We start from the raw sequence: 27,358 nt of genomic DNA on the forward strand, positions 1-27,358 counted from the left end.
AACTAAGCCAATACATCCCACCCTTTACAGCCTGCCCCCCCCCCCCCCCCCCCCCCCGAGACAAAGCAGACTGGAGGATTTAACATTATATCTGATTTATGAAAAAACCCACCCATACCTGCCCTCTGTACTCTGTACTCTGATAGGCTGCAGCCAGATGATAATGGGCGGTGGTTTCAGTACAGGATAAATAGGAGCCCAGAGGAGGAGCATCGGCCCGTTTACATTCCCACAGGTCACTAAAACCATCTTTCTACAAGAGCCTCCACTAATCTCCAGAACGAGCACAAACAGCCAAGCTGATTTAGAGCTGCTGTCGGAGCTTGGAGCACCGCTGCTGCTGCTGCTGCTGCAGGATCGTGAGCGGCTGGCACGTGAATCGGCTCCATCTCCAGTAGCTCAGATTACACCGCCGCACGCTGTTCGCTTTAATTAGGCCAGGCATTAGAGAGGACATAAAGGCAATGGCACTTTTCATCTGCAGCTTAGAACAACAGGCAACCCGCAGCCTGCAGAGTGCAAACATTCAGGCCTAACCGAAACCATTCAGACGGCTCTGCGTGGGTTCCAGTGGCTGCGGGGTCGTTTTCCTCTACTTCTCGTTTTCCTGCAGTTTGTTTTATGAAATTTCTGTACTTTAACAGGAGCGCTGCCCAATGCCATGCTTTTCAACCTTTTTAAGACTACTGAGCCAATCAGAGCCCACAGCAAAGCCCACAGGCCAGTAATAGTAGTGTTGCTGTGCCTTCATCAAAATATCCCAGTACAGACCAGTAAGCTTTGCCCAGTGAGGGAGTTAAGAGGCTCCGGCAGTTTCAGGCTCCCCTCTGAGCAGCTGGTTTTAGTCTATAATAGTGTGCAGCAGTTCAGACCCATTTTTTTTGTTTAGCTTTCGACTGCCTGGGTCCTGATCTCTGCCTTGACTCAGACTCACCCGGTCCTGATCTCGGCCTTGACTCAGACTCTTAGACTCTATGTGTCCTGGCCCTGTTCTTGATCTGGATTCAAGCACAGTGCACCCTGATCTGGTCCGGCCCAGACTTAACTACTTCAGAGCCGCTGCCTGGACTCGATGTGGACTTGATGTGTCTTGGTCTCGGCCTCAATTTAGACTTAAGGAGTCCTGGTCTTAGCTGGTCTCAGTCTAGACTCTGATGTCAGTCTTGACTCCGACTCGATGCTTTCTGGTTTTGGAGATCATAAAATGGGCCTAATATGATTTCAGAATGATGCACTGCTTCAGAGCTCCATGTGATCATGATTTATTGAAACTCATAGTTTTTTTTAAACCTGGTCTCAATGCAGTTAATTCCTTAAAACAGTAGAAATGTGCTTTAGTCATTTGAGAACTGTAAGTCTAACCGAACTGTAAGTCAGTGGGATTTATGTGATTAAAGTTCTCGGACAAATGTAGCTTGCACAAACCCCTCTGCACTTTCTTAAATACCACTGCAGCCAACAAATAAGCTCCTAAATGTCAGCATGTTATTTTGTTCATGATCTTGTTACCTACAGATTTGCTGCAGTGTGAGATAAGGTCTTCAGAGGCCTTTCAGAGTTCTGCTCAAATGTGTTTCCACATGTAAGACAGGCAATCCAGTACACTGAGAAACTACAGCTCCTCCTCAGTGTATATTTACATTTACAGCGTTATTAATATTCACCCTAATGAGAGACTGTAGCTCCTCCTCCTCAGTGTATATCAAAATACCTACATTTAGTGTTATTAATATTCCACCTAATGAGAGACTGTAGCTCCGCCTCCTCAGTGTATATCACAATACCTACATTTAGAGCGTTATTAATATTCACCCTAATGAGAGGCTGTAGCTCCTCCTCCTCAGTGTATATCACAATACCTACATTTAGAGCGTTATTAATATTCACCCTAATGAGAGACTGTAGCTCCGCCTCCTCAGTGTATATCACAATACCTACATTTAGAGCGTTATTAATATTCACCCTAATGAGAGACTGTAGCTCCGCCTCCTCAGCGTATATCACAATACCTACATTTAGAGTTATTAATATTCACCCTAATGAGAGACTGTAGCTCCGCCTCCTCAGTGTATATCACAATACCTACATTTAGAGCGTTATTAATATTCACCCTAATGAGAGACTGTAGCTCCGCCTCCTCAGTGTATATCACAATACCTACATTTAGAGCGTTATTAATATTCACCCTAATGAGAGACTGTAGCTCCGCCTCCTCAGTGTATATCACAATACCTACATTTAGAGCGTTATTAATATTCACCCTAATGAGAGACTGTAGCTCCGCCTCCTCAGTGTATATCACAATACCTACATTTAGAGCGTTATTAATATTCCCTCTAATGAGAGACTGTAGCTCCGCCTCCTCAGTGTATATCACAATACCTAAGTTGAGCTAAAACTGGCGGTCCAGGCTAATATTAGCTGCTATTAGAGGATGTGTAGACTCTAAATCTGCGGAAGTGACTCTTGCAATATTTGGCAGCTTTTCAGTAGCACCACCCATGGGACGATGCTTTTTGACACCCAGAGCCTCACTTCAGCTGAGAAGAGAGCACTCGTTATTAAAAAAAAAAAAACTTCGTATTAACGTATCCACTTATCCATCAATACTTATATAATTATTGCTAAGGTATTCATGCAAATTAATGGACCCCCCCCCCCCAGCATTGAGGAGCTGTGGAGCAGTGGAAGAACTGTGTTCTCTGGAATGATGGTGGAGGAGCTCCATCCAGTACTTTTGGATGGGATGATGAGGGTGGGGTGGTGATCATCATCCAACATCCTGACCTCACTAATAGGCTCAAATTGTGCTGAATTCTACCAAATCCAAATCCCAGTAGAGACAGTTACTCCAACAAAAGCAGGATCAGCTCTTTACCCTTGATTTCAGAAGAATCAATGAACAAGCAGGTGTCCCAATACTTTTGTCCATGTAGTGCATCATCTTTATCAATGCCTAATTGCTTTTATTAGTAAAATCTTACAACCTTCATTAACACCAACATCCTCAAACACTGGCTAGTGATATTCAGAACCTGGGAGGGTCTACAGCTCCACATGGGCATCAACCCCATCAGCTCACCTTTGTGATGGATGAAAACCATTGTAGTGCAAGCATTTAACTGCGATGAGCGTTTGTGGGCGGAGCATGAATGGATCAATAACTTGGTAAAAGTAAGAACGATTGATAGTTTATACAGGAGTGGACAAACTTAGAAAGCTTAGAAAGACAGATAAGTGCTGAGTGCTGAAAAAAGTCTTTAATGAGAACAGCCATTCTTACAGACACCGAACCTCTTCAAGAAGAACCAAAGTCCAGAATCGTCACAAAAACACGTCCTTAAACAGAACAACTCGCTGTAACGGAACCAACCTCGTACAGAACCTTTAGTTCTAGTGTAATACCACAGGTCCAAAAATAGAGAGACTTCCTCCAACTGCCACTGTAATAATGCCACTGTTAGATGCCAGCATCCTGGTTCCTGATTCTAGAGGACAGTACCTGTGAGGGTGGATTGTCTGACCCAGGGGCGTCAGATCACTGGTCTGAAGAGCCACAGCACCGCTCCACCACACCCCGTTCCACCCAAACTGCTCCATCAGAACCAGCCCAATCTATTTACACACAAAAGGCCTGGAGTGGAAAGTGGAATATTAGAATCTAGACTGTAAAGAAATTCATATTTCAATTTAATAACTCAGGTATTTCATAAAAAATTAGAAGTAATATACTGTATTTTTATGATCAACGGTGTGAAGTTTCAAAAAAACTATTTCTGAAAGGGTTCGAGTTTGAGAACCTTTTTAAAAGATTTAAAGAACCTTCACATTACAGCATCAAACCGAACAGTTCATCCTAGAACCTTTAATATTTTAACCACCAAGCCTAAAAAGGTTCTCTGAGCCATAATAGTGGAACCCTCTCTGAGAAACCATATACAAGAGGTTCTCCATCACAGATGAGATCAGATTCCCAAATAAACACAAGACAAATGCAAAAGGCTCCATATAAAATCACTGCCTTTACTGAGAACCCTGTGAAGAACCCAGCTTTAAGGGTTTAGAGGTTCTTCAAGCTTAAAAATAAAAGTCACTGACATTTCATTTACAAAATGGTTCTTTGAAAAGGTTCTTTAATGGTATAGCTTCTTTAACTTTCAGCACTTTCTAGGAGCTTATCTGCCTTGTGACTGATCACCATTTTTAAAATATGAGGTCATGTCTGATGTTCTACAGATGCAGCTAATAATTCTGGGCTCATCCAACATCTTTAATTCTAATTTATTGTATTTTGCATTTTATCTCCACCATTTCTAATTACACCAACTAATTATCTGGAACCTGTGAATTTGTACAGAACAAACTATAGATTTGTTTTAACTAATCCACACTGCTGAATATATTATTGATTATTATTGAAGACATTCTATCCATGTTTTCAATAATAAACAATAATAATAAAATGGATCTTTTACAGAGCAGTCCAGGAGGAGTCCAGGTGTGTTAGAACTCTGCAGTTTTCAGACCCTCTGATCGGATTTTGACGCCCCCAGTCTGAATACAAGGTCAGTCCTTTATAGGCTGCTGGACATTTCCCCCAAAATATGCATTAAAGGACATCAACAAAGCATCTCCACAGAAGCCCCAGGTCATTCATCATCATCATCATCATCATCATCATTTCTGTTCCTCCAGCATTCGCAAAGGTTTAGAGGTTTATTGACAGGGTTTGGATTATGGTTACGTCTGACTGACTTTAGGAAAGAACCTAACTGATCCTAACTGTGTGTCAATACTAGTGGTCGACCGATACGTCAGGCTGATATTCAGACTTTCTCCCTAGTGAGAAGGTGTCTCTGAGGACTGGTGGAAGCTCCAAACAGTCAACATGTCAACTATACAAACATACTGTGATATTGCTTTTAGGTTTTAACGACTATTTTACTGATAATTTATCTGATAATGTGCAATATAACCACCATACAACATCCATCACACATCACCACCCCTATCTTCAGGTTGCTCTTTAGTTTTGCTTCTATTTTCATCAGTATAGCAGGACCTGGCAGTTAATGGCAATGTATGTTGTTTACTATGAGCTTCAGATTGTTCTGAAACCTGAAAAAATAGAAATAAGTAAAACATAAAGTAATAAATAAATAAACTGAACTGTCTGCCTGCAAATGAGCTTTCTGTGCTTTTTACTTTTGGGATAATTTTAAAATAAACAGAACAAAACAGTCCAATCAGAACAAGCTCAGTTAGGTTTCTCTAAGCATAGAGTAGCAGAACTCAGGGAGCATGGGCTCGTGAACATCATCAATTCTAGGTTACAGTGTGATCCTGTGCTTTATTTGCGCAAAAAAAAAAATGTATATATTGAACAACTGCTCAATATCGCCCAGCCTTAAGCAGGAAAACAGCTCTTAATGGGCCTCAAATCGACTCTGCAATGGATGCAAGTATGCATTAGCATGTGCACATAGTAAACACTAATAACTCAATTATTAAATATAACATTGATTAGTTTTTGGTCCAACTGCACACGAAAGGCAATTTAGCAGGTTATGAAATTACAAATGTTCTGTAACCCAAGTCTTTGGTCAGTGCTCTTGTCAAAGGGTGACCGCTGCTAATTCTGCTGCTCCCAAACAGCAACACGGTAAGGATGGAGCTGTACATCAGCGTTGAGCTCAGTGAGAGTTCTGCTGCTAAATGAACAGACATTTTATGGTTAGTGGCCTGTATTTAAGAATACACCAGTCATCAGCCACGCCATCTGTATCAGACGACCATCAGTAAAGACCAGGCGTCATCAGTAAACACCTTGTCGTGACAGCAATGCGAGAAGAGGGTTACAACAGCAGAACCACATCGTTCAGTTTTCAAATCCATAAAGCCGTCCAGACCTGTGCACTTTTCACCAAACGCCGAGTGAAGAGCTATATAACCCTACCTCTACATCAGGGGTGGGCAATTCAGCTTCTGGAGGGTAGGATTCCTGTTCAAGCGCACCTGTTAACTGCCTGTAGGTCTGTTGGAGCAGGGAAATCGGCTAACTGTGCTGGACTCCAACGCCTATACTAATAAGGAGATTAACGTAACCTTACAGAGGAATATCTGGAGTAGTGGAGTATTTCTGATATCTGCTCAGCCGGAATATGAGTAATATTAGGGGCATTACAGATGCGACAGCTGGATCTGGAAACTGGAAATAATCTCTAAACCTTTTCTGCTGAACCTGATGAGGGATTAGTGAGATCTACTGTAAATAAAATACGAAACAGTGAGGTGTGAGAGACTACGGCAAACTGACGCCTCTGCTGTAGTAGAACGGCTGCCCACGGCAGCAGGACGAGTGAAAAACGTGCCTGAGCAGAGCGGTCATCTTCTGCGGTCACTTCTTGTAATGCACCCTTAAGGAACGTATTCTTTAAAGGTTCTTTAATGCAGGCAATGGTTCCATACAGAACCATCTGAGTTATTCTTCAACTGTGCAGAAACCCTCTTGCACATGGTTCATTAAAGAACTTTAAAATGGTTCTACATAGCACCAAAAGAGTCAACGGCTCAAAAACCCTTTCTCACTAAATTCAACTGTAATTGCTTCAAATGTATATTCAGCAGCTCGTTCGAGAGTCAAACTGGGAATATAAATTCTAAAATCAAAAATCAGCTGCTTAATAAAGCAACATAAAATCATCAAATCAAGAGCTGAATTGAACGGGACATCAATAATCTGTTTGGAGCAAAACTTCAAAGTCTGTTCCGATTCTGATGTTAACAAATATAACCTACCAACACTGCTTCTAAATTTGGTACGTAGCTTAAATATCCTGAATATTAACGTAGCATAGCAAGACCCCATCTCCGTGTTTCTACACCCACTGTCCATTCTATTCTATCAGCTCCACTGTCCATGCAGGAGCGGTGTGTAGATCTATAACTCCAGACTGTCTCCATCTGTTCCTCTGCAGACTCTGTCATCAGCCTCCTTTCACCCTGTGACCCCACAGGACTGACCACCACAGAGCAGACTGTAGTATTTGGAGTGTTTAAGCCCCTCAGAGCCACTGCTGGAATAGAATAGACCACCAACCAGAAATATCCTGTGGGCGGCATCCTGCGGGCACTGATGAAGGACTAGAGGATGACCTTTCTGACTTTCTACACATCTACAGGGTGGACCAGCTAGGCAGGACTGTCTAATAGAGTGGGCAGTGAGTGGACAGACACTTTTAGCACTGGGGCGTCTGATCCACTCGTACCACCAGCCCAACACACACTACCAACACACTCTTCACCACCATGTCAGTCAGTGTCACTGCAGTGCTGAGAATGCTGACCCTCCACCCAAACACTACAGTGTTCTCTGTGGTGGTCAGTCCTGTGGGGTCCTGAACACTGAAGGACAGGGGGACAGAAGGCTGATAACAGAGTCTGCAGTCTGGAGTTATAGAAGTACAGAGTGAAGCTGATATAATGGGCAGGTTGAGTGGGAACAAGGAGGTGGTATTAATGTTATGGCTAATTGGCGTACTTGTACAGCTATACGGTTACAGTTATAGAGGCGATTTGGCATTCTGACTAGACGAATACCCTCCAGCCTCTCGCTTGTTGTTAGGACATGGTGTAAGGACTTGGTGAAAGTGGAGGTTCTCTCACATGGTACCGTTCTCTCACACCACAGACAGAACTGCCTTTTTGTCACATACAGCATTACATACATACCAAACGCACACAGCTGTTTTTTTTTTCTCCACAAAATTTAAGAATACTCGTTTTCCATTTTTCTCTCAAATATGTTTAAATGTCAGATACCTCTTTACATAGAAACAGTGCCATCAATATGGGGCATTATCTTGTCTCTTCAAAACGTTTAAAGCAGCGGCCTTGCACTCGAAGCTTCAGCCGTCGTTTTCCTGTCTAGTGTGGAAACGGGCCAAACATCACTATGAATGTAGATATATTTCCCATTATTCAAACCCTTTACACACTCGTACACAACCCCGTATCAAAACAGCTAGGCTTTAGGAATTAGTGCAAGGGTGACGGTGGGAGAGGGTGATGGGCCTGGTCTGTTTGGGACAAGGCAGGCACAGAGTAGAGTAGAGCTGAGAAGGTAGAAGATAGAAACACTCCAGGGGCTTCCGGGGGCTTCTGGGAGCCACGGTGAACAGGTTAAGGCCTTCAGAGACGACGGAAATGTTAAAGCTCCAAACCCAAACCCAGCGCTGGAGAAAGGTGTAGAATGGCGAGGTCCAGCTCAAGCACGCTTCTCTGTCTCTGGCGTTCTCCCGGTCGACAGTCAGGACTGTTTTAGCCTCTTTCTGGGAAGACCGAAGGGGGGGCACTGGGCAGAGGCGAGCGCACGGAAAGCCTCTGCCACTAAGTGAGGATGAGACTGGATCATTGACTTCCAGCCTGGAGTCTCCATTATATCTGTGGCTTGGCTGCGAGGAAAGGGCAGAGACATTAGCGTATTAACACAAGACACATTAAAAGCCGATAACGGTGAGCGTGGACTGATCTACTGTGGCGAGGGAAGGAGTGAAGGGATCAAAAGGTGCGACAGTGATTATTAGTGATTAGATTATGAAGATACTCTGCAGTTAATATCAATCGCCTGTTTATCAGCGGCACGATTTCGCAGTCCGCAACAGGGCAGCTGGATTTATCAGCGTCGGAATTCTACTAGAGGGAACCTAGCGTTATGAGCCATCATAGAAACAAAGCGATAAACACTGCTATTGAGAATTACAGTTGTATGCAAAAGTTTGGGCACCCCCGGTCAAACTCCATGTCCGGTTTAAAGTGTAAATTAGTCAAACTGCGTATTCAGTATATAACAGCTACTGGCTTTTTACAGCCAACAGCTGTTTATTTACTGATTAACAGATTGACAAAATATGATCTCTAATATCTGTTAAATTCTGTTAAATGTAAACAAAGTGTGTCTAAAATGTCCAAAAAAAATGCTGGATTTATAAAGTTAGTTTTCTGTAGAGGATTTCTCACTGTCATTGCAGAGAGTACAATAAAACCTAGTGTCAATCAACAAACAACAGGGTTTACACACACAGACAGCAACAGAAATTATTGGCTTATTGGCTACAGGCTTGTGAGGTAGAACCGTAACACTGTATACCGTGGTTTTTACAAAAAAGCTACAAAATGAAGACGATAATTTAAAAACGGTGTGTCTGACGAGTCAAATTTCTTTTCTGTGTCTATCTGTAACAGAAAATGCAGGATATAGAGCATGTCTAGTAGCTGAGTGTTCACTGATATTCACCTACTGGAAAAATCAACTATGCAAGGCTTAACAGAGGTGCCTAAATGATGCACACAATACTACTCATATATGTTCTTGTTTTTGTAGAAACTTTGCCTAACTGTAATTTGGTAATTTCATTCATTTCATTTATCCTGAATGATTAGGTTATAATCTATAATCATGTAACTTCCCCCTCCTGCCACTCAGGAATCAATGAGTGAGGGGACTCTGCACTGTTCAAGTAATTACTGAATAATAATTAATAATTTAAGCAGATATCAAAAAAATGCAGGAAAATGCATACAGCTGAAACAGTACATCATCTAAAAAAGTGTCCTTAAGCGTTGGGCTGGGCAAATAGGGGCACTTAAATATTTAGGCTTTTGAACACTCAGACACCCAAATTTTACAGGTTGGTTTGACTCAAATAAATTGTCTCCAACAGACATTTGTTTAGCGTCTGCTCTGCTGCTCTTTAACAAACTCCATGTCCTACACAAGCTTTCTTCTCCTCAGCGGACGACGTGCCAACTTGGCAGTGTGTCATCCACAGTGCCTCGATGTCACATCCTTTGTAACTTGTCTTTGGCAACATGCTCAGATTAGGAAGTGTAAAACAATAAACTTAAATAGGAGTTAAACTTCACATTTACAGTCCTGCTAAAACATAAAGGCAGTGTTTCAACAAACTGTTCACTGCACTCAATATTCTTATTAAGATATTAGTCAAAGTGATTTCATCATCTAAAAACCAGCACCTCAAATGGTTAATCGACAACCTGTAGACTCTCTAATAGTGTAATATAGTTCTAATAGTCACATCTAATGTGCCATTACTTCTGCACACACCAAATGTAATGTTTATTTATGTTACATTTATATATGTAAATTGAGTAAATAAACAGTATTTGCATATTAAAATGTGCAGAAGTATGTCTCTATAGAGGAAGTGAGTTTTTCCATTTATTTACACTAACATTAACTACACATGGAGTTTGACCAGGGGTGCCAAAACTTTTGCATACAACTGTATTTAGATGCAAAAAGCGATACCGCCTCATAAATAGGGTAAAAACAGAAAGCCTTTCATTTTTCTTAGATTGTTTCGTTACAGAAACTGATGTAGAACCTGTACAGTATGTGGAGTGCTTCTTGGATACCCTATTTTCTAACAGTGTAACTTTTGACAGCTAAGGGTACTGGAGAGAAAGGCGGAGGGTGAACCCTCTAAATTGAGACGTTTTTATATTTTAATATTCCAGAACTGTTCCGAAACTCTGAGCGAGCCGGAGTCTATTAATAACCCGGATCTGGAGATATGGAGGAACCCGCCAAGCAGAGGCTGCTGCCCAAAACCTGAAACAATGAATTCTAAAGCATCTCGGCGGCAGCGATAAGAGTTTGTTATTAATCTTGTGTCACACACACACACACACACACACACACACACACAAACACACACACACACACACACACACAAGCTAATTACATACTTGCTATTCCAGTTTTTCCCATCCTTGCAGCCCAGCTGTCGGAGGACACTGCACCTGCAGGAGGAGACAGAGAAACATGGCCGCTAGCATTCAGCACGGGTAAACAGCGCCGGCAGAGGGGATTTATCAAGCCGAGTAGTTTGCTTTAAGTGATGCTTGCCTGTTGATAAAATCGATGGCCTGCGCTTTGAGCTGCTCGGCACCGTGCAAGTCGGCAAGGATGAGTGTGTCAGCCACGTTGTCTACAGACAGACCGCTGCAGAGAGCCTCCTCACACATAACCTTTAAGCGCTCCAGAGCGTACTGCAGGAAGGGCCACACACAAACACACACACACCAACTGAGGACCGCCGATCTGGATGCACGTCTTAAAAAGCACAGAAACTTAACCTTACAGTTCACCCCCGTCTGAATGAGGACATAAAGCTGTGTTTGCTCAACGCCGAAAATATTCCCATTTACACTATACAGACAAAAGTATTGGGACACCAGTTCATTCATTCTGAAATCAAGGGTATTAAAAGAGCTGATCCTGCTTTTGTTGGAGTAACTGTCTCTACTGTCCAGAGAAGAAGACTTTCTACTAGATTCTGGAGGAGGAGCATTGCTGTGAGGATCTGACCGTATTTAAATCATTGCTTACTTTATCGGCTGCTGCCAATAAACTGTCAGCCATGTTCTCCAGATTTGGTGCTTTTCCTGTGTATATAAAACCCATCATTTCTTTGAAGACGTCTGGTTCAATGTCACTGATGTCCACCCGGTTCTGTTTGTGCAGAAATAAAAGCATCAATAATAAAAAATAAAAACTAGAACAAAAAGTGATAACAGTGTTTTCAAATCTCAGGACAAATATTAGAGGTGTAGGTCATATAGAGAGAAAGCTTACCTTTTTGCTTTCCTCCATTTCGTGTTCGAACATGGCGTTAAAGACCGGCGATCTCGCTGTCAAAGAAGCAATAAATCCGTCAGTCATATCATATGAGCATCTCTCTACGTACACACGGGTCGGGGTGAAACTGCGGCACAAACATCTCCAGGTTATTCCTGCTTTTGTTTGTTTTGCTTTTTTTCTCCTGTTGGTAATTTTTCATTTTGACCATCCTTGTGCTTACGAAGTCACCTAAAACCTCGCTTCTATAAATTAGGACCTGCCCGAGAGTTTGGTAGAGCATGTTTCTGGTTTGCAATGATGAATTAATGAAAAACACCCAGCAGAAGTGCAACTACAGAAAGCTAAAGTACAGTCAGGGTCAGTTCTGGACAAGTAAATACACTCAGCCACACATTTGCTTTATGACCTCTGGGTCAAAAGCCAACAACAATACATATGGTACCCATGTGTATTAATAAGTATCAATATACATCTGTACCATACACACCAATGAGCCAAAACATTATGACCATTATGTGTCTCTCTATCGACCACCTATAGGTGGTGTCGCCTGTGGTATCTCCACAAAGACGTTCCAGCAGATCCTGTCAATTCTTTAAGTTGCGAGGTGGAGGCACTGCGGATCTGACCTCTTGTTCCAGCGCCTCCTACAGGTTCATGGAGCCCACGCACTCAACCACCACATAAAATAGAACACACAGAAACAGCATCGGACCAATCGGATAATTACTTCCATCAATCCAAGCTCCAGTTCTGACGCTCGTGTTTACACTGTATGCCACAGTGGTCAGGGGTCAGCATGGACATACACAGCTCCACTCAGACAACTGCAGAATCGTCTTTAATCATCATTTATAAAATAGAATTAATAGAAATATAATTTTCCTGTGAGAATCAGAGTCAGGAGCAGAAGATCAGCTGCAGATGATCAGAACATGGTTGGAGAGGATTATTCTGGAGGAGTCTGGAGTCTGATTTATACCTCAGACGTTTAGTCTGGTCTGATCTTGGTTGAAGTGAGGGGTGAAGAAGAAGATCACCATGGCCAGATCCAGAGAGCTCTCTGAGGCCTTCAGAAAGAAGGGTGGAGATGCAGAGGAGTCTGGGAAGGGGTTTAAACAGATCCCAGAACAGTTAGAGATCAGCCATTCCACCAGTACTGATTTTTTTGTTTGATGATATTAACGTCATCTCTCAATATTGTTCAATTGAAGATCATATGTCCAGATGACCAGATTTTTTCACGACTATGTTTTATATTAATGTTATTTGTATTAATGTTATTTGTATTTGTATACCGTTTGTCTGAGCAAATACATCTTCCCAAATAAACAGCTTTTTAAATGCCACTGCCTTAAGTGGTTTTACACAACACCAAACATATAAATAAAAAATGATAAGCACAATTCAAGGTCTGTATATCTTAAGCTCTCCCTCAGGAACCAAAAATTATTGTTTTTGAGATTTTAATTAAATAAAAAAAACTAAATAATTAAAATCACCATCCATGACCATTCCGTTACTTCAGTAGGTTAGCCCTGCTCTTCACTAGTGTTCCTACACTAGCTGTAGGAAAACACACCCTTTCTTTCTCTCCGTCTGCAGGGCACAGAGAGGTGAGCGCTGACGCTGCGGCCGCAGTCTTGTAGCAGTCAGCAGGGTCTAGGTGTGGATTAGTGTGTGTGTGTGTGTGAGTGGCAGGCAGGTGGCTTTACCTGCCAGGATGGATTTGTGGGCCTTGAACTCTTGCCCTCCCACATACAGCGAGCAGTCTGTGAAACGAGAACACTCCCACAGGTTCCCCAGGTCATCCGACAGCTGGCACTCAGGAACCTTCAGCATGTTCATGTTGGACTGGCCCGAGATATTCACAGAATCCTGCACCACGCTCACCTGAGACAGGTAAACAACAGCAAGGAGGCCTAGACATTAGGGTAAGTGGTTCACATAGTGGAAAAGAAATGAGAACAACAGTAACAGCTGGTAGAGTGTGTTTATAAAAACCAGCCGGTCAACCTGCAGTACTCAGACCAAGCTAATTTACCTTTATTAGAATTTTTATATTTAATTACAGTAACCACAGAAAATCCCCTGCATGGGAGATATTCCTAATAAAAACAGTTACATGATCTAAATCATTTAAACAGTAGAGGTGTAACATTTCACCACTTTCCCAGTTCAATTCAAATAGAAAATGAACCTTTTGTCATTATTACTCTACCAAAACAAAAAACAACAACTTTTTAAACAATATTTAAAAACACATTTTTAAACAAATGCCTGAAAATAGAAAGTGCATGTAAAGTGTCAAGAAATCATCCAAGCACTGAAAAGCTGGGAGGCTGGAAAAGTCTAAAAGATGATGTTGAGAGGTTGGAAAAGCCTAGGAGTAGAAGCTGGGGGGCTGGAAAAGCCTAGGAGTAGAAGCTGGGAGGCTGGAAAAGCCTAGGAGTAGAAGCTGGGGGGCTGGAAAAGCCTAGGAGTAGAAGCTGGGGGGCTGGAAAAGCCTAGGAGTAAAAGCTGGGGGGCTGGAAAAGCCTAGGAGTAGAAGCTGGAGAGCTGGAAAAGCCTAGGAGTAGAAGCTGGGGGGCTGGAAAAGCCTAGGAGTAGAAGCTGGGGGGCTGGAAAAGCCTAGGAGTAGAAGCTGGGGGGCTGGAAAAGCCTAGGAGTAGAAGCTGGGGGGCTGGAAAAGCCTAGGAGTAGAAGCTGGGGGGCTGGAAAAGCCTAGGAGTAGAAGCTGGAGAGCTGGAAAAGCCTAGGAGTAGAAGCTGGGGGGCTGGAAAAGCCTAGGAGTAGAAGCTGGGGGGCTGGAAAAGCCTAGGAGTAGAAGCTGGAGAGCTGGAAAAGCCTAGGAGTAGAAGCTGGGGGGCTGGAAAAGCCTAGGAGTAGAAGCTGGAGAGCTGGAAAAGCCTAGGAGTAGAAGCTGGGAGGCTGGAAAAGCCTAGGAGTAGAAGCTGGGGGGCTGGAAAAGCCTAGGAGTAGAAGCTGGGGGGCTGGAAAAGCCTAGGAGTAGAAGCTGGAGAGCTGGAAAAGCCTAGGAGTAGAAGCTGGAGAGCTGGAAAAGCCTAGGAATAGAAGCTGGGGGGCTGGAAAAGCCTAGGAGTAGAAGCTGGGGGGCTGGAAAAGCCTAGGAGTAGAAGCTGGGAGGCTGGAAAAGCCTAGGAGTAGAAGCTGGGAGGCTGGAAATGTTGGGTGTTATTTGCTGCAGGCTGCTGAAACGCAGTATTTGAGTTGTGTTCTGGTTTGTTTGACAATACAATATGTCTGCTGCCCTCTCACCCCTTATCTCCAGCAACCTCCTCCCTTATAAGGTAGATGATGTGCTACAGAATTCTGGATTTCTGATCTCGGTGAGGCCGTGACGCCGGTTCAGACACAGGACGTAGATTTATATTTGAACTTCTGCGAATGATTAGTGTGCTGCACAGACGTCTAAAGACACAGCAAAACCTGCAGTCGTCTCCACCACCATGAGCAAGAAACGAGTTTTCAGACCACAGTGAGCCTTTTCATCAGCAACCCCCAATATCCTGCACTTACTACTGCTGAGTAACGTTCAATTATTTCCAAACGACCAATTTAACATCTCATTATTAAAATATCAGCATGTATTGCCCTTTTAAGCAAATGGAGAGAATACACTCCTCCTGAAGCACCTGCAGCAGTCTAACAGCCGCAGCGACTGCTCTTCCTTCTATGAAGCTCTGCCCAATTAATGATGGGAAACAGTCTATCTGCAATTTGCATCTAATTTGCTTTATTAAATTGCCAATTTCCCTGCAAATGTTGAACCTTGTTGCCGATCTCATCGAGCTCACAGGCTCTCTCTCCAGACAATAGCCTCTTAATTATCTGCAAATTCACTGTAGCGCTCTCTTTTTGTTTGCTTTTCTAGATAGGCGATTAAAGCAGCAGGCTGGAGCTTTTTTCAGGGGGACCTGTCACTCAAAAAGAAGCTTAACCACGCCCCTGTGACCCATCATTTACTCACTGCTTTAGAAAAAACACAGCGGACTTAACTTGGCCAAGCCAGCAACTACAGAGAGGTGCATTTCAGACAATACGGAGAATGACACCACAAGAAAGCTATATGGACAAAAGTATTGGGACACATACAGGAGCTTTTCTGAAATCCCATTCTAAACCACAGGCATATTAATAAGGAGCTGGTCCCCCTCTGCTCCAAGCTCTACCAGCAGCAGCAGCAGGTCTGGAGCTCTGCTGCAGTTACTGAGTCAGTTGGAGGCTTTTCTGCACTCTGCTCTGAGCTCAGCACTCGGCCCTGACCCCGCTCTGTAACTTTACAGACACTCGGTGGACACTGAGCTGCTCTCTGTGAGCTGTTCCTCCTAAACGCTTCCACTGTTCAATAATAACACCACTCACAGCTGATGGAGGAAGATCTAGGAGGGAGGAGAATTCACCAGCTGACTTGTTGTTGTTGGTGCAGCGGTGTCTCCTATTACATACAGAACCACGCTGGAGTTCAGTGAGCTCTTCAGAACCTCCCGTTCTTTCACTGATGTGTGGAGGAAAGACAGACTGCAGGACTAGAGGCTTGTTCTATACACCTGTGATAATGGGGCTGAATCAGACACCTGTATTCAGTGATTAAGAGGTGTGTCCCAATACTTTTGTACATATGTAAGTGTAAGAGAGAGAGAACATCTGGCACAAATCAAAGCAAGGAAAATGTGTAAAAATAAATAAATAAATACAAATAAAGTAGTTGTTTAATCAAGTAGTGCAATTTTCCATCAAACTGGCTTTTGGTGATTGTCTTTACGCAATGATGAAATTTCCTGTTTACGTTGTAGTTTAGCAATATAAAAAGTCGTGTTTGAGGTGCTTCCATCTTATGATTTATTGACATTTTAAATAAACAAATTCGACTAAAACTGTACAACTGTGTATCATGAAATCATTTTTTAAATAGTTTTGTTGCAGCGCCCACTCTTACACATTTAAAATGTCAAATTTAGAGAGTTAAAGTGTAGAAATTTCAATGAATAAGAATAAGAATTTACTTCCATCAGTCTGCTGTTAGGAAAGCCCAATCGGATCCAGTTGGACTGGGATAGGCAAGTATGAACGGATACTGTATCGTCCAGTTTGAGCCCAATCCTTTGTTTTTGCCACTATGCCGCCAGTCTAACCTTCAGACAAATGCAGATCCTACGACTGAAGGCCATTACTAAACAAAACACTGGACGATGTTGTACTACGCAAATGTGTTCTGGTAGATCTGTCAGCCTGAAAAGATGACCCAATCACGGCACAGAAAACCTGCTGAAAATGATTTATCCTTCGATTAAGTAGAGAAACGGCTACAGACGACCCATTCGGTGAATGATGTCTGTAAATAGTATGAGGCCTGCGGTACTGCTTCACAGCACTCAAACTGTGTGAAGGTGTTCAGTAATCTCGAACAGACTTGTTTATGTGGTTTCTGACACTGTGAGACTCACCATTATCTATAAATATGGACTGATGCACTAATAAAATAACATACTATATCCTCAATTATGCATAAAAACTAACAAAAATAGGACATAAGAATGTTGAAATACACAATATTGGTCTGTGTTTAATTTTCCTGAGGTTTGTTAAGTCGGGTACAGTGCTCGAGGAGTGCCACATATCAAAAAGTTATCAGAAACTGAGTACAGTGATATTTCTTTAGTTTGCTTTACCAAATTCAATTTAAATTGCATTAAATATGCTCTCCTAATAATAAAACATAATAAAACAGGCAGTTCAAAAGTGTTTGAGTTCTGACTACATCCATGATACCCTTAGAAAAACGTACTGCATTACAATTTAGAACATTAATATGAAAGTAATATAGCGAGTTTTGACACGCAGCTCCGACTACAACTTCTTCAGCACGGTTAACGTGACCAGACTGCAGCAGCAGTTTATTTTCTACGTAATGTGTTGCCGAACCCTCAGAGCGTCCTACTAATGTTTCAAATTATTTACGAGACCCGGCTACATATCTCCCACTGATTTGCCCGTCTGAATCAGACTGATTCACGCACCCTTCCACTTTAGCTTGTTTAGAGCAGAAGGAGAATGAGGGAGATTGGTGTGATAAACAGGTGGACTTTACCTCACAGAACAGAGTTAGCTTGTCATCAGGTAGGAGCCCATTTGCTTCATCAAGCAGAAAATCTCTTCTGATAAACTTTTTGAAGCCCCAGTCTTTGCCTTGGACGAACCGGTAGGCTCTTTGGCTTTCTGCAGAGAAGAGGAGAAGATTTCCATTTAATGCAATGATGTTTACATCTGTAGACAGCAGGAACGCACAGCACACCATCACCCATCATTACAGTTAAAACAGCACGATGATGAATCAATCAGCAATGATAAAGCAAGGATGCCCATAATTATGGTTGTGTGCCGTTAGAGGACTGTAAGGAAACCTCGGAAATGTGCAGAGAACATGGGCTATTTTGGAAAACACTGAACTCTGCACTCCGTTTATCTCTGCAAATGAATGTAACCGCCAGTGTCCACAATGCGTCTAATGCATTCACTAGAGGGCGGTTCAGAGACAAACGTTTGACGACAACAACAACAACAACAACAACAACAAAATATGATGGACAATGCTGGACGCGGTTGTGATAATGTACTTACTACAGAGTCAAAGTGAACTTTACAGTCATTAAGTCTATACAGCAGGACTGACAGACATTAAAATACACACATAGTAGAATTACTGTACATATTAAGATTATTGACATTTCCAGCAATAGCGGCATTATGAACACAGAGTTCCAATAAATAATAAATGCGTTAAGCCAGTATGTGTGTGTGTGTGTGTGTACAGTTCTGTTAGGCCAGTGTGTTGTTGATGACTGTAGACTGATGGTCTGTATAATTATTATGTAATTAGTAACAGAAAAGACAAAAAACAAATAACGTAAGACACGAGTATGTGTGTTCGACACAAAGAAGACGAAGGAGGCAGCAGAGTACAGCAGTGATCAGTGAGGCCATTACATAGTACACTTAATAAATACTAAATAATTAAATTCCACCATAAGTTTATTTCAGAATCAGTATCACAAATACTTCATTGATCCCAGGAGGGAAATTGCAGTTGTTACAGTTGCAACCATTGACACTATGGATCAGCTGCGCAATACTCAATTAATCAATTATACAGGTCATATGTGCAATACTACTATTACTGCTGCTGCTGCTACTACTGCTGTTATTACTACAGTTATTCCCATATACCACTTTAATATATTCATATAATTGATATATATGTAAATTTTTTCAGGTTTTTCTCATTTTTTTCTCTCTTTGTCCTAAATGTATTTCATTTTATTTTATTTTATAGAGTGTTTATTCTTACATGAATGGTTGCAACTGTAATTTCCCTCCAGGGATCAATAAAGTATTTGTGATTCTAATTCTACTGCAGACAGAAGGTTCTGTCCGTAGCCGTATTTAACGTAGAGCATAAATGAGTCTTTAGAGGACACCTCGTGGTGTTCAGAGAGATTCTTACCCATAGCTTTAGTCTCCTCACGCTTAGCGTTGAGTAAAGAAAACTTGAACTTTGCTCTGACTTCGCTTTTTGGACAGCTGACCAGGAGCAAATACAGGGACAGGTAATCTTTGCTCTCATCGTCTAGTCCCTTTGGATTGACTCTCAGGCACCTGGTAGTAATAAAAGACACACACATACATATCAGGGCTCTAATACACACTCCCGATCCTTCATTACAGTTCTGACTGGGTTTCTGTCCTAAACAGCTTTACAGTGTTTTAATAAAAGCACTAATAAATAAATGAAACTCTGCCAGTCATTCGCTTGCAATCATGTCATAATTAAGGCAGTTTTCACACTCGAGCCGCTTCAGTGCCTCACACTGCCTCAGTCTATGACGTCATGGGTTTGTGTGCATGTAAACATGTCCCTCTAACCCTCTAAAGCAGACCCAGAACAACAGACTCAGGTCAGCACGGTTCATTTTGTGCTTTATGGGGGGAAAGGGTTTAATTATTAAACTATCATTATAAACTAAACAACAAAATATATTTTGGGTGTAATCAAATAATAAGCAAAATTATATATTAATGTTATTAGAGCTTCATGCTGGATATTAATGCTATTAGAGCTTCATGCTGGATATTAATGCTATTAGAGCTTCATACTGGATATTAATGTTATTAGAGCTTCATACTGGATATTAATGTTATTAGAGCTTCATGCTGGATATTAATGTTATTAGAGCTTCATGCTGGATATTAATGCTATTAGAGCTTCATACTGGATATTAATGTTATTAGAGCTTCATGCTGGATATTAATGCTATTAGAGCTTCATACTGGATATTAATGTTATTAGAACTTTAATATTAATGTTACTTAATCATTCTGGTCTCAATTTACTTTTTTTTTTTTTTTTTTTTTTTTTTTAAATATGAAGACACACAGGGTTAACCCAAATGAAAGTTTCAAAAACATTTATCCAGAAACTCACCATTTCATCTTATCATTGGGACCTGAGGAGAAGGTGGAGCTTTTCAACACTTCTCCCATCTCCTCTCGACAGAAGCTGAAGTTGTTTATGGTCCACATGTAGGAAAATTTCACTACTTTCACCTACAGAACAGAAGCAGAGCGTTTACACCACCCCCTTACTGATGACTTACTGTTCACCTCAGGCTGGCAAGCAGCCCATTCCCTTAATCTTACCTGTGTGTAGCACCAGCTCTCAGCCACCGGTCCGCTGGCCGTCTCCCCTGGGGGAGGAGGGGTGAGGACTCGCGACATGACCGGCTTAGCCCCCCTCCCTGCCTGGACAAGAAGAGCTGACAGCCACGATGCTTTCACCACTTAACCTTTAGAGGCACAAAGAGAGCAGGAGGCACCACTTAGAAAAATAAATAGCAGCAATTTTCCCCACAGATCCTGACCCGAAAAACATCAGATCCTAGACTCGGCCATCAGCCAGCTATTTGTGTTCAAATGAGAGTCGAGGCTAACCTGACTCGGGGCAGAGAATCTATCAAAACACATTTAAGGAGTCAGTAGCGGAAGGAGGAGGCGAGGGGGGGGGGAGCTCCCGACATCGCAACACAGGCGACACAGGAAAGCAGAGACCTTGCACTCACAGTATGAGTGAAACATGAAAATAAACTACGGCTTAAACGATATAGCAACGTACACACACACACACACACACACACACACACACACACACACACACACATCAACGATCAGAATCAGCAAAAATATTGAAATAACCTGTCAATAATTAATGACTTGGTCAGGAAATCACTAGAACCTGAACTTGCAACCTCCCAACCACAAAGCCCAACCACAGACAGCTGAGCCACAGCTGAACTCAGCTGGTGAACTATATTAGACAGCAATACAGACTCAGTAGTACAACCTGAACACAGGTGTCCCAATACTTTTGTCCACATAATGTAGCTCTGAATTGTCTGAGGATTATACTGGAGATCAGCTATGTTTGGTACTTTGTGGAATGTATGGAAATTATACCACTCGTCTGTCCTCTATGGACCTTCAACACAGTGGATATTAGGTGTGTGGACCTGCGAGATACATTTTTGAGGACCCCTGCTCTAATTTTGGATTAAATGGTTACATTTAAAGCTCCATTCAGACTTTAACTCAATTTTATTACTGTTTTAAATCACCATTTTAACATTTTAACAAGACTGAGAAATAGAAACTGTTCAGGACAACAAACCAGGGGTGGGTTCCCTAAGCATTTATACCTCTAAAGACCACCTCCTCTCCACATGCCGGCTGTGTTTACAGTGCGTCAGTAGTTACACCGACAACGCAGCCTCAGTGTACCTCAGAAAACAGCCCAAAGACTTAATCGTTTCTGTTTAACCAAATACAGAGATGGACAAAAACACACCAACAAGACAAGAGAAAGACGACTGCCGCAGCTGTGCCGATGCTTCAGAGCCTGGATGAGGGCAACTCAGCCTCCTGGCTTCATACTGGCTCTTCATCTGAGTACTCCAACACTGAGAGGGACTCAGACAAAACTGAATTTTATATATTTAAAAAAACAAATAATAATAATAAGAAGAAAAAGGTGTCTGAACAAGGCAACATCTACACCAGCTGCTCCAGATGTTCCAAATTCTAATGTTAGGTTGATCCAGATCCAAATATATAGACTACTGAGCAACTGCAATTATGAGAAATATGAAACTTTAGACATAAAACATTGTGTAATAATAATATACTTACATCCTCATGTAATTATTAGATGTTTACATAATAGACCATAGTAAAAAAATGAGAATAATATTATTCAATAATAATAATAATAATAATAATAAGGGAGTAGTTTATCTACAGGTCAGCATGCATAAAGCATATTAAATAAATAACTATTTGACTTTACTGGATGACTTTTCAAAGATAACCTAAATATTCTGCTTCATGTCTTAAACAAAACAAGTTAATTTCAAGCAAGTATGATTTAATTCCTCTTACATCTTTTAGTTTGTATTCTACTATTTAGACTTTAAGATGAATTTAAAAAGCTTTCACTTCGCAGTCAAAACCACACTTATTAGTTCTGTTCTTCATATTTGCGATTTAAAAACATAATTTATATTTGTTTATAAACAAATATCTGGACGTCAAACATGTCAATACATTCTGCTGCACACTTCATTTTTATCAATAACCAATAATGATCAAAACTTAAACTTGCCTGACATTTTCATGGCCTATTTTAACATTTTGTAGTATATTAAAAATATGCACGCACATTTTAAACATTTTAAATGACCACTATGGCCATTCTAGCAGGGAGAGGATTCTGGGTTTTCTAGTCCATAATTTGACTCATATGAAACAATTTAACGTGATTGCAGTCAAGAAGAATATTTGTTGATGTACAAATTTAAATGAAATAAATTAAACTTGTTTTATTTATTCAACATGTGATATGTATCAACTTCATGACGCTCTTCATGTTTTTCTTTTTAAATACCAGTAATTTAAAATTATTTTTACAATAATTCTCTGTACAGTAATTCATATGCTACCTTTGTAATGTTATAATGATGAAATTTATGTAAATGGTTTGGTTTTGGTGCCTTTCCAGCGCAGATGCAGAGGCGAAATCTTAATTTTTGGAGACTAAAAGGCTTTTAGGAAACAATCGCAGTTGTAGGACCATGCAGTCCTTTTCTGGTTTCAGTGCGTTGGTAAGGACTAAACGCAGATTCTGGTCAAGCCAAGCGCCAAAGAACGGCTAATTCATATATTTAAAATCATACACCATATGGTTTCATATCTAAAAAAGGCAATAAGCCACAGAAAGAGTTGAGTCCACCCTTTACCCAGAATCTGAATAATGCAAAGTCTGCCAAAGTAATGGCTAAAATACTTTAGCAACTGATGAGAGTTTCTGTTTTTTCCACTGCTCCTTCAGGAGGCTCAGGAAATTAGATCACACAGCTGTACAACTGTAGTTATGAAGGTATTAGGCTCAACCCTGCGGTAGTCATCTCACAACCACGGTAATGTGGTAATATGGTTATCTTCACAGTCCAAGCATTAGCCTTGTAACTTCCACTGTAAACTAAGCACACGTCAGATGGGTTTTGGCTGATCGACTGAATCAATCAATCAGTCAGGGATCAATTTTCTCACCAACCTTAACTGAGAGAATAAAATTACAACAAATGTTTTATGAAAGAAACAAATGAATCAGTAAAATAATAATATATAATAAACCAAAGCTTCGTCCCAGGGCTACACATATTCATATTAAAAGGTAAAGGGTGCGTGTATCTGTCACTATACTGTATACAGTGAAACAGGTCATCTGCATTTGACCCATCTGTGGTAGTGAACACACACACACACACACACACACACACACACACACACACAGAGCGGTGGGCAGCCAACTCCAGCGCCCGGGGAGCAGAGAGGGTGAAGAGCCTTGCTCAAGGGCCCAACAGTGGCAGCTTACTGAGCCCGGGAATCGAACCCACAACCCTGTGATCAATAACCCAGAGCTCTAACCGCGGAGCACCACTGCCCCTTTATTATTGATATATAAGGTAGTGAGTCTGTAGTGTATTTGAGTTTTTGAGCTCATTCTGACCTCCAGCACTTTCCATCATCCACAGTTGCAACACAAATCTGCATGAGATCTTACATACCGCTGAAAAATCAGCTGCCTACGCAAATAATGAGATCAGCCGGCTCCATCAGCAGTACGAGTTGATTGATGCTTGGTGTATAAATTGTCTGATTCCAATTGTGCATCCCTACATCAGAGTACAACACTAATAACCTACACTAGCTGATCCTGTAGTATTTATAACCTTCATATCAGTCAGTCAATCGCACCAACACACAGAAACGAACCATAACAGCAGCATCCAAAGTCTACGTTCACCAAAATAACCACGGCCGGGTTTCTGAGACTTGTCCTCACAGGCCTGCTGCAGGCCTAGACTTGCCCTTGTTGACAAGCTACGGACAGAAAGGCCAGCGCCGGCTGCTTTTTGATAAGCCGAGGCATGTGGCGGCTCCTTACGCGGGAAAGGCGGTGAATGTCACTCAGGTTAAACATTACACACGTTCATATGCATTTCAACCGGAGCGGACGGACAGCAACGGGACAGTGACCTGCAACCGAATAAACCCACTCACCCCAAACTTACAGAAAGACCTCTCGCTCATGCTACCGCTGCCATGGCTTGGCTCCTGCAGGGCTGTGAAGACTGGAAGCGTCAGTACTGGTGAAAAAGCTGGAGAGGATCTCGGTGCTCCTAGATTACAGCATGGTCCCTGCACTGCTGGGGTCAGTCAGACCTGAAGGAGGACATAAAGGGACCTGTATTATTATTTCAGAGATATTAACAGTGAGCTGGGGGTCTGATAACGGTCTGACAGACTGTTCAGACGGCTGATATTTAAAAAAATGATAATTAGATAAACAGATGACCAATGAGGGAATCTTTAAGTGTAGTGAAACTGGGCTGAATGCTTATTATAGGTTTTAAAACAGGTATTATATAAAAATACAGCCAATTAATTACATTTTAACCCCATTAACAACCTATCAAGCACAGGTCTGCTGATGTGCCGGCCTCTGAAAGCCCTTAAATAATCCCCACCGAGTGATTCCAGTTATTAAAACCTCATTTTAACCGTGTTTTTAATAAAATGTGATCAGATAACCTGAGATTTCAGATCAGCTAGGGTCAGCTAACTCGGTTAGCTCGTTATATAACTACAGTCCAGGACAATCCTCACCAGCAGACCCCCTGAGACACAGGACAGCGGGCAGGGCATCACCTACCTGCGATATGAGGGCAGATGTGGAGCACAGCTGTCCGCAGAACCGCCTTTTGTTCAGGGGCTAAGCTAACTGCTCACACCCAGCAGCTCTGCAGATAGATAGCTATTAGCTAAAGCTAGCCGGCTAAGCTAACGACACTCTCACCACACGGACACGGACACGGACTCCACACAGTCCGATAACGTGCTGGAGATCAGACTGCTCTCCATCTCTCAGAGCAGCTAGTTTATGAACCTGTAGCACTCTGACAGAGAGTGAGACTGCAGAGTGAGCTGCTAAGTTAGCCGGTTAGCCGCTCAAACCCAAAACACTCCACACTGGCTGGACACACCGCGCTGGACACCGCGCATGCGCACACTCTGGGCGCACACGCAGGACACTCTGAGCATGCGCAGAGAATCAGAAGTGCCCCGCATTTTTAATAGGTTTAATAATAGCGGTTTAATAATGTATATTATTTAGTTGAGTAATAGAATTACATGCACTATATGTCCAAATGTTTGTGGACTTTTAGCTACTTCAGATTCAATTAAATCAGGTTTAGTGTTAAATCACATGACCACAGGTGTCCAGGTGAGGGGAGGCTGAAGTGCACAGTCTCTCTCACAGAATTAATCAAAATACAGAACATAGACCCAGGCACATACACTACACATATATTATTGCACACTCCTCTCCTCGGACTGCCTCCCTCCCCTTGTAAGGGAGGTGCCGAACAAGGCAGAAGTGAGTGGAGATACGAGGGTTTAAAAGACTTCTATAGAAGCTGAAGTATCAGCTGAAGCTTTTTACTGCAGTAAAAGTGTAAAAGTACTGGTTTCAGAACCACTTCAAGTAGAAAAGTAAAAGTAATGGAAGGAAACAAAGGCTGAAAGCTTAGGCCGCGCCACAGGGGTCTATAGTGCACTACCCCCCCCCCCCCCCCCTCTCCCCAAAACCCCATTCCTCTAAAAGTCATAATGAGGAGGATGATCTATTAAAATGTTGATGTTAAAAATGTTGGGCTGCACTAGGCTCCTGTTTCAGCTGCAGATCTGCCCATTGAAAATGAAGCATTTCAGTAATATCAGCTCTATTAAAGGAGCGTCTCTGTGCTCTACTGAGCATCAACATGAGCTTCATGGAGGAAAATATGAGGAGTCGTTGTCTAGAAGTTCTGTAAAGCTGCAGAAAGTCAGACTTCAGAGGCGTGTGATCAATAAGCTTTATTGGAGTGTAAATGTGGGGCTCAGTCGGGACGTTTCACTGCAGCTCTCTTGAGTCTCTGCCACGGACACAGTCTTCATACTAGACTACAGACGTCTGCTGTGAGCTCGCTGGAGAGTGACGGGACGTGTGCGGGTGTGATGGATCTCTTATAAACCAATAGGGAGTCAGAATGGAGTCTGTTTATACTTCTCATCCAATCAGGATCAGACTCACACTTTCCGGATGGAGAGATTTATCTGAATAGAATAAGCATGAGAGTGCTGTTTGCACAACACTGAACATGTGTTCTCTGGAATGATGGTGGAGGAGCTCCAGTTTTCCAGTTTCCAGTTTTGGGATGAGGAGTTGGGGATGATTAATGTGGGGTGATAATCATCATCATCATCATTATCATCATTATCGAACACCCTGACCTCACTAACATACTTGTTGCTGAATGCAATCAAATCCTCACAGCAATGCTCCTCCACAGTCTAGCAGAAAGCCTTCTTCAAATGCTTCTTCTTTATTTCAGAAGAAACAATAAATGAGAAGGTGTCCCAATACTTTTGTCCATATAGTGTTTTTTGGGTGGTATTCCAGGGATATTTCTGCTTTTTTGTCTTAATTAAAAGGATGGCATGTAAACAAACAAAAATGCAACACAATGCAATTCAATACAGTACAGTATATTACAGTATAATTCAGTACAGTATAATGCAGTATAGTACAGTCCAATACAGTACAGTCCAATACAGTACATTACAGTATAATTCAGTACAGTATAATGCAGTACAGTATAATGCAGTATAGTACAGTCTAATACAGTACAGTCCAATACAGTCCAATACAGTACAGTCCAATGCAGTACAGTATAAAATACAGTCCAATACAGTACAGTATAAAATACAGTCCAATACAGTACAGTCCAATGCAGTACAGTATAAAATACAGTCCAATGCAGTACAGTATAAAATACAGTCCAATACAGTACAGTATAATGCAGTACAGTATAGTACAGTATGATACAGTATAACACAATTCAATATAATACAGTATAGTACAGTATGAGACAAAGGATTACAAAAGATCTCACTGGAAGGCTCAGCACTACCAGACTCTTCACTAAGCTTGAAGAAACCGTCAGGCTCTAAATAATC

At 41.8% G+C, this 27,358-nt stretch overlaps 2 protein-coding genes across 3 annotated transcripts in view; one reads left to right on the plus strand and one right to left on the minus strand.

Moving 5' to 3' along the window:
• nxph2a (neurexophilin 2a) overlaps positions 1 to 27,358 on the plus strand; it is a 289,488-nt gene that overhangs the window by 40,289 nt on the left and 221,841 nt on the right. The gene's annotated exons all lie outside the window — the stretch shown is intronic.
• spopla (speckle type BTB/POZ protein like a) lies at positions 3,140 to 25,297 on the minus strand. 2 transcript variants are annotated; one of them, XM_072685362.1, is made up of 12 exons: positions 25,011 to 25,297; positions 24,370 to 24,520; positions 20,384 to 20,529; positions 20,169 to 20,290; positions 19,191 to 19,342; positions 17,778 to 17,905; positions 13,381 to 13,558; positions 11,660 to 11,715; positions 11,414 to 11,536; positions 10,931 to 11,073; positions 10,771 to 10,824; positions 3,140 to 8,453 (listed from the first exon to the last, which is right to left on the minus strand). In XM_072685362.1, the coding sequence occupies exons 3-12, from the start codon at positions 20,459 to 20,461 to the stop codon at positions 8,309 to 8,311; spliced, it is 1,179 nt and encodes a 392-aa protein (XP_072541463.1). In that variant the 5' UTR covers positions 20,462 to 20,529; positions 24,370 to 24,520; positions 25,011 to 25,297; the 3' UTR covers positions 3,140 to 8,308. The 2 variants fall into 2 exon arrangements, with proteins under 2 accessions (XP_072541463.1, XP_072541462.1); XM_072685361.1 differs by having other exon boundaries at positions 24,359 to 24,520.

The sequence above is a fragment of the Salminus brasiliensis genome, chromosome 8 (assembly GCF_030463535.1).
Source record: "Salminus brasiliensis chromosome 8, fSalBra1.hap2, whole genome shotgun sequence".
NCBI classification, from domain to species: Eukaryota; Metazoa; Chordata; class Actinopteri; order Characiformes; family Bryconidae; genus Salminus; species Salminus brasiliensis.

Coding starts and splice junctions, on each gene's coding strand:
- spopla (XM_072685362.1), bottom strand. CDS start 20,461: ATGTCGCGAGTCCTCACCCCTCCTCCCCCAGGGGAGACGGCCAGCGGA. Junction 11,537..11,659: donor AAATGGAGGAAAGCAAAAAG/GTAAGCTTTCTC, acceptor CTGCACAAACAG/AACCGGGTGGACATCAGTGA. Junction 8,454..10,770: donor GGGAAAAACTGGAATAGCAA/GTATGTAATTAG, acceptor CTTTCCTCGCAG/CCAAGCCACAGATATAATGG.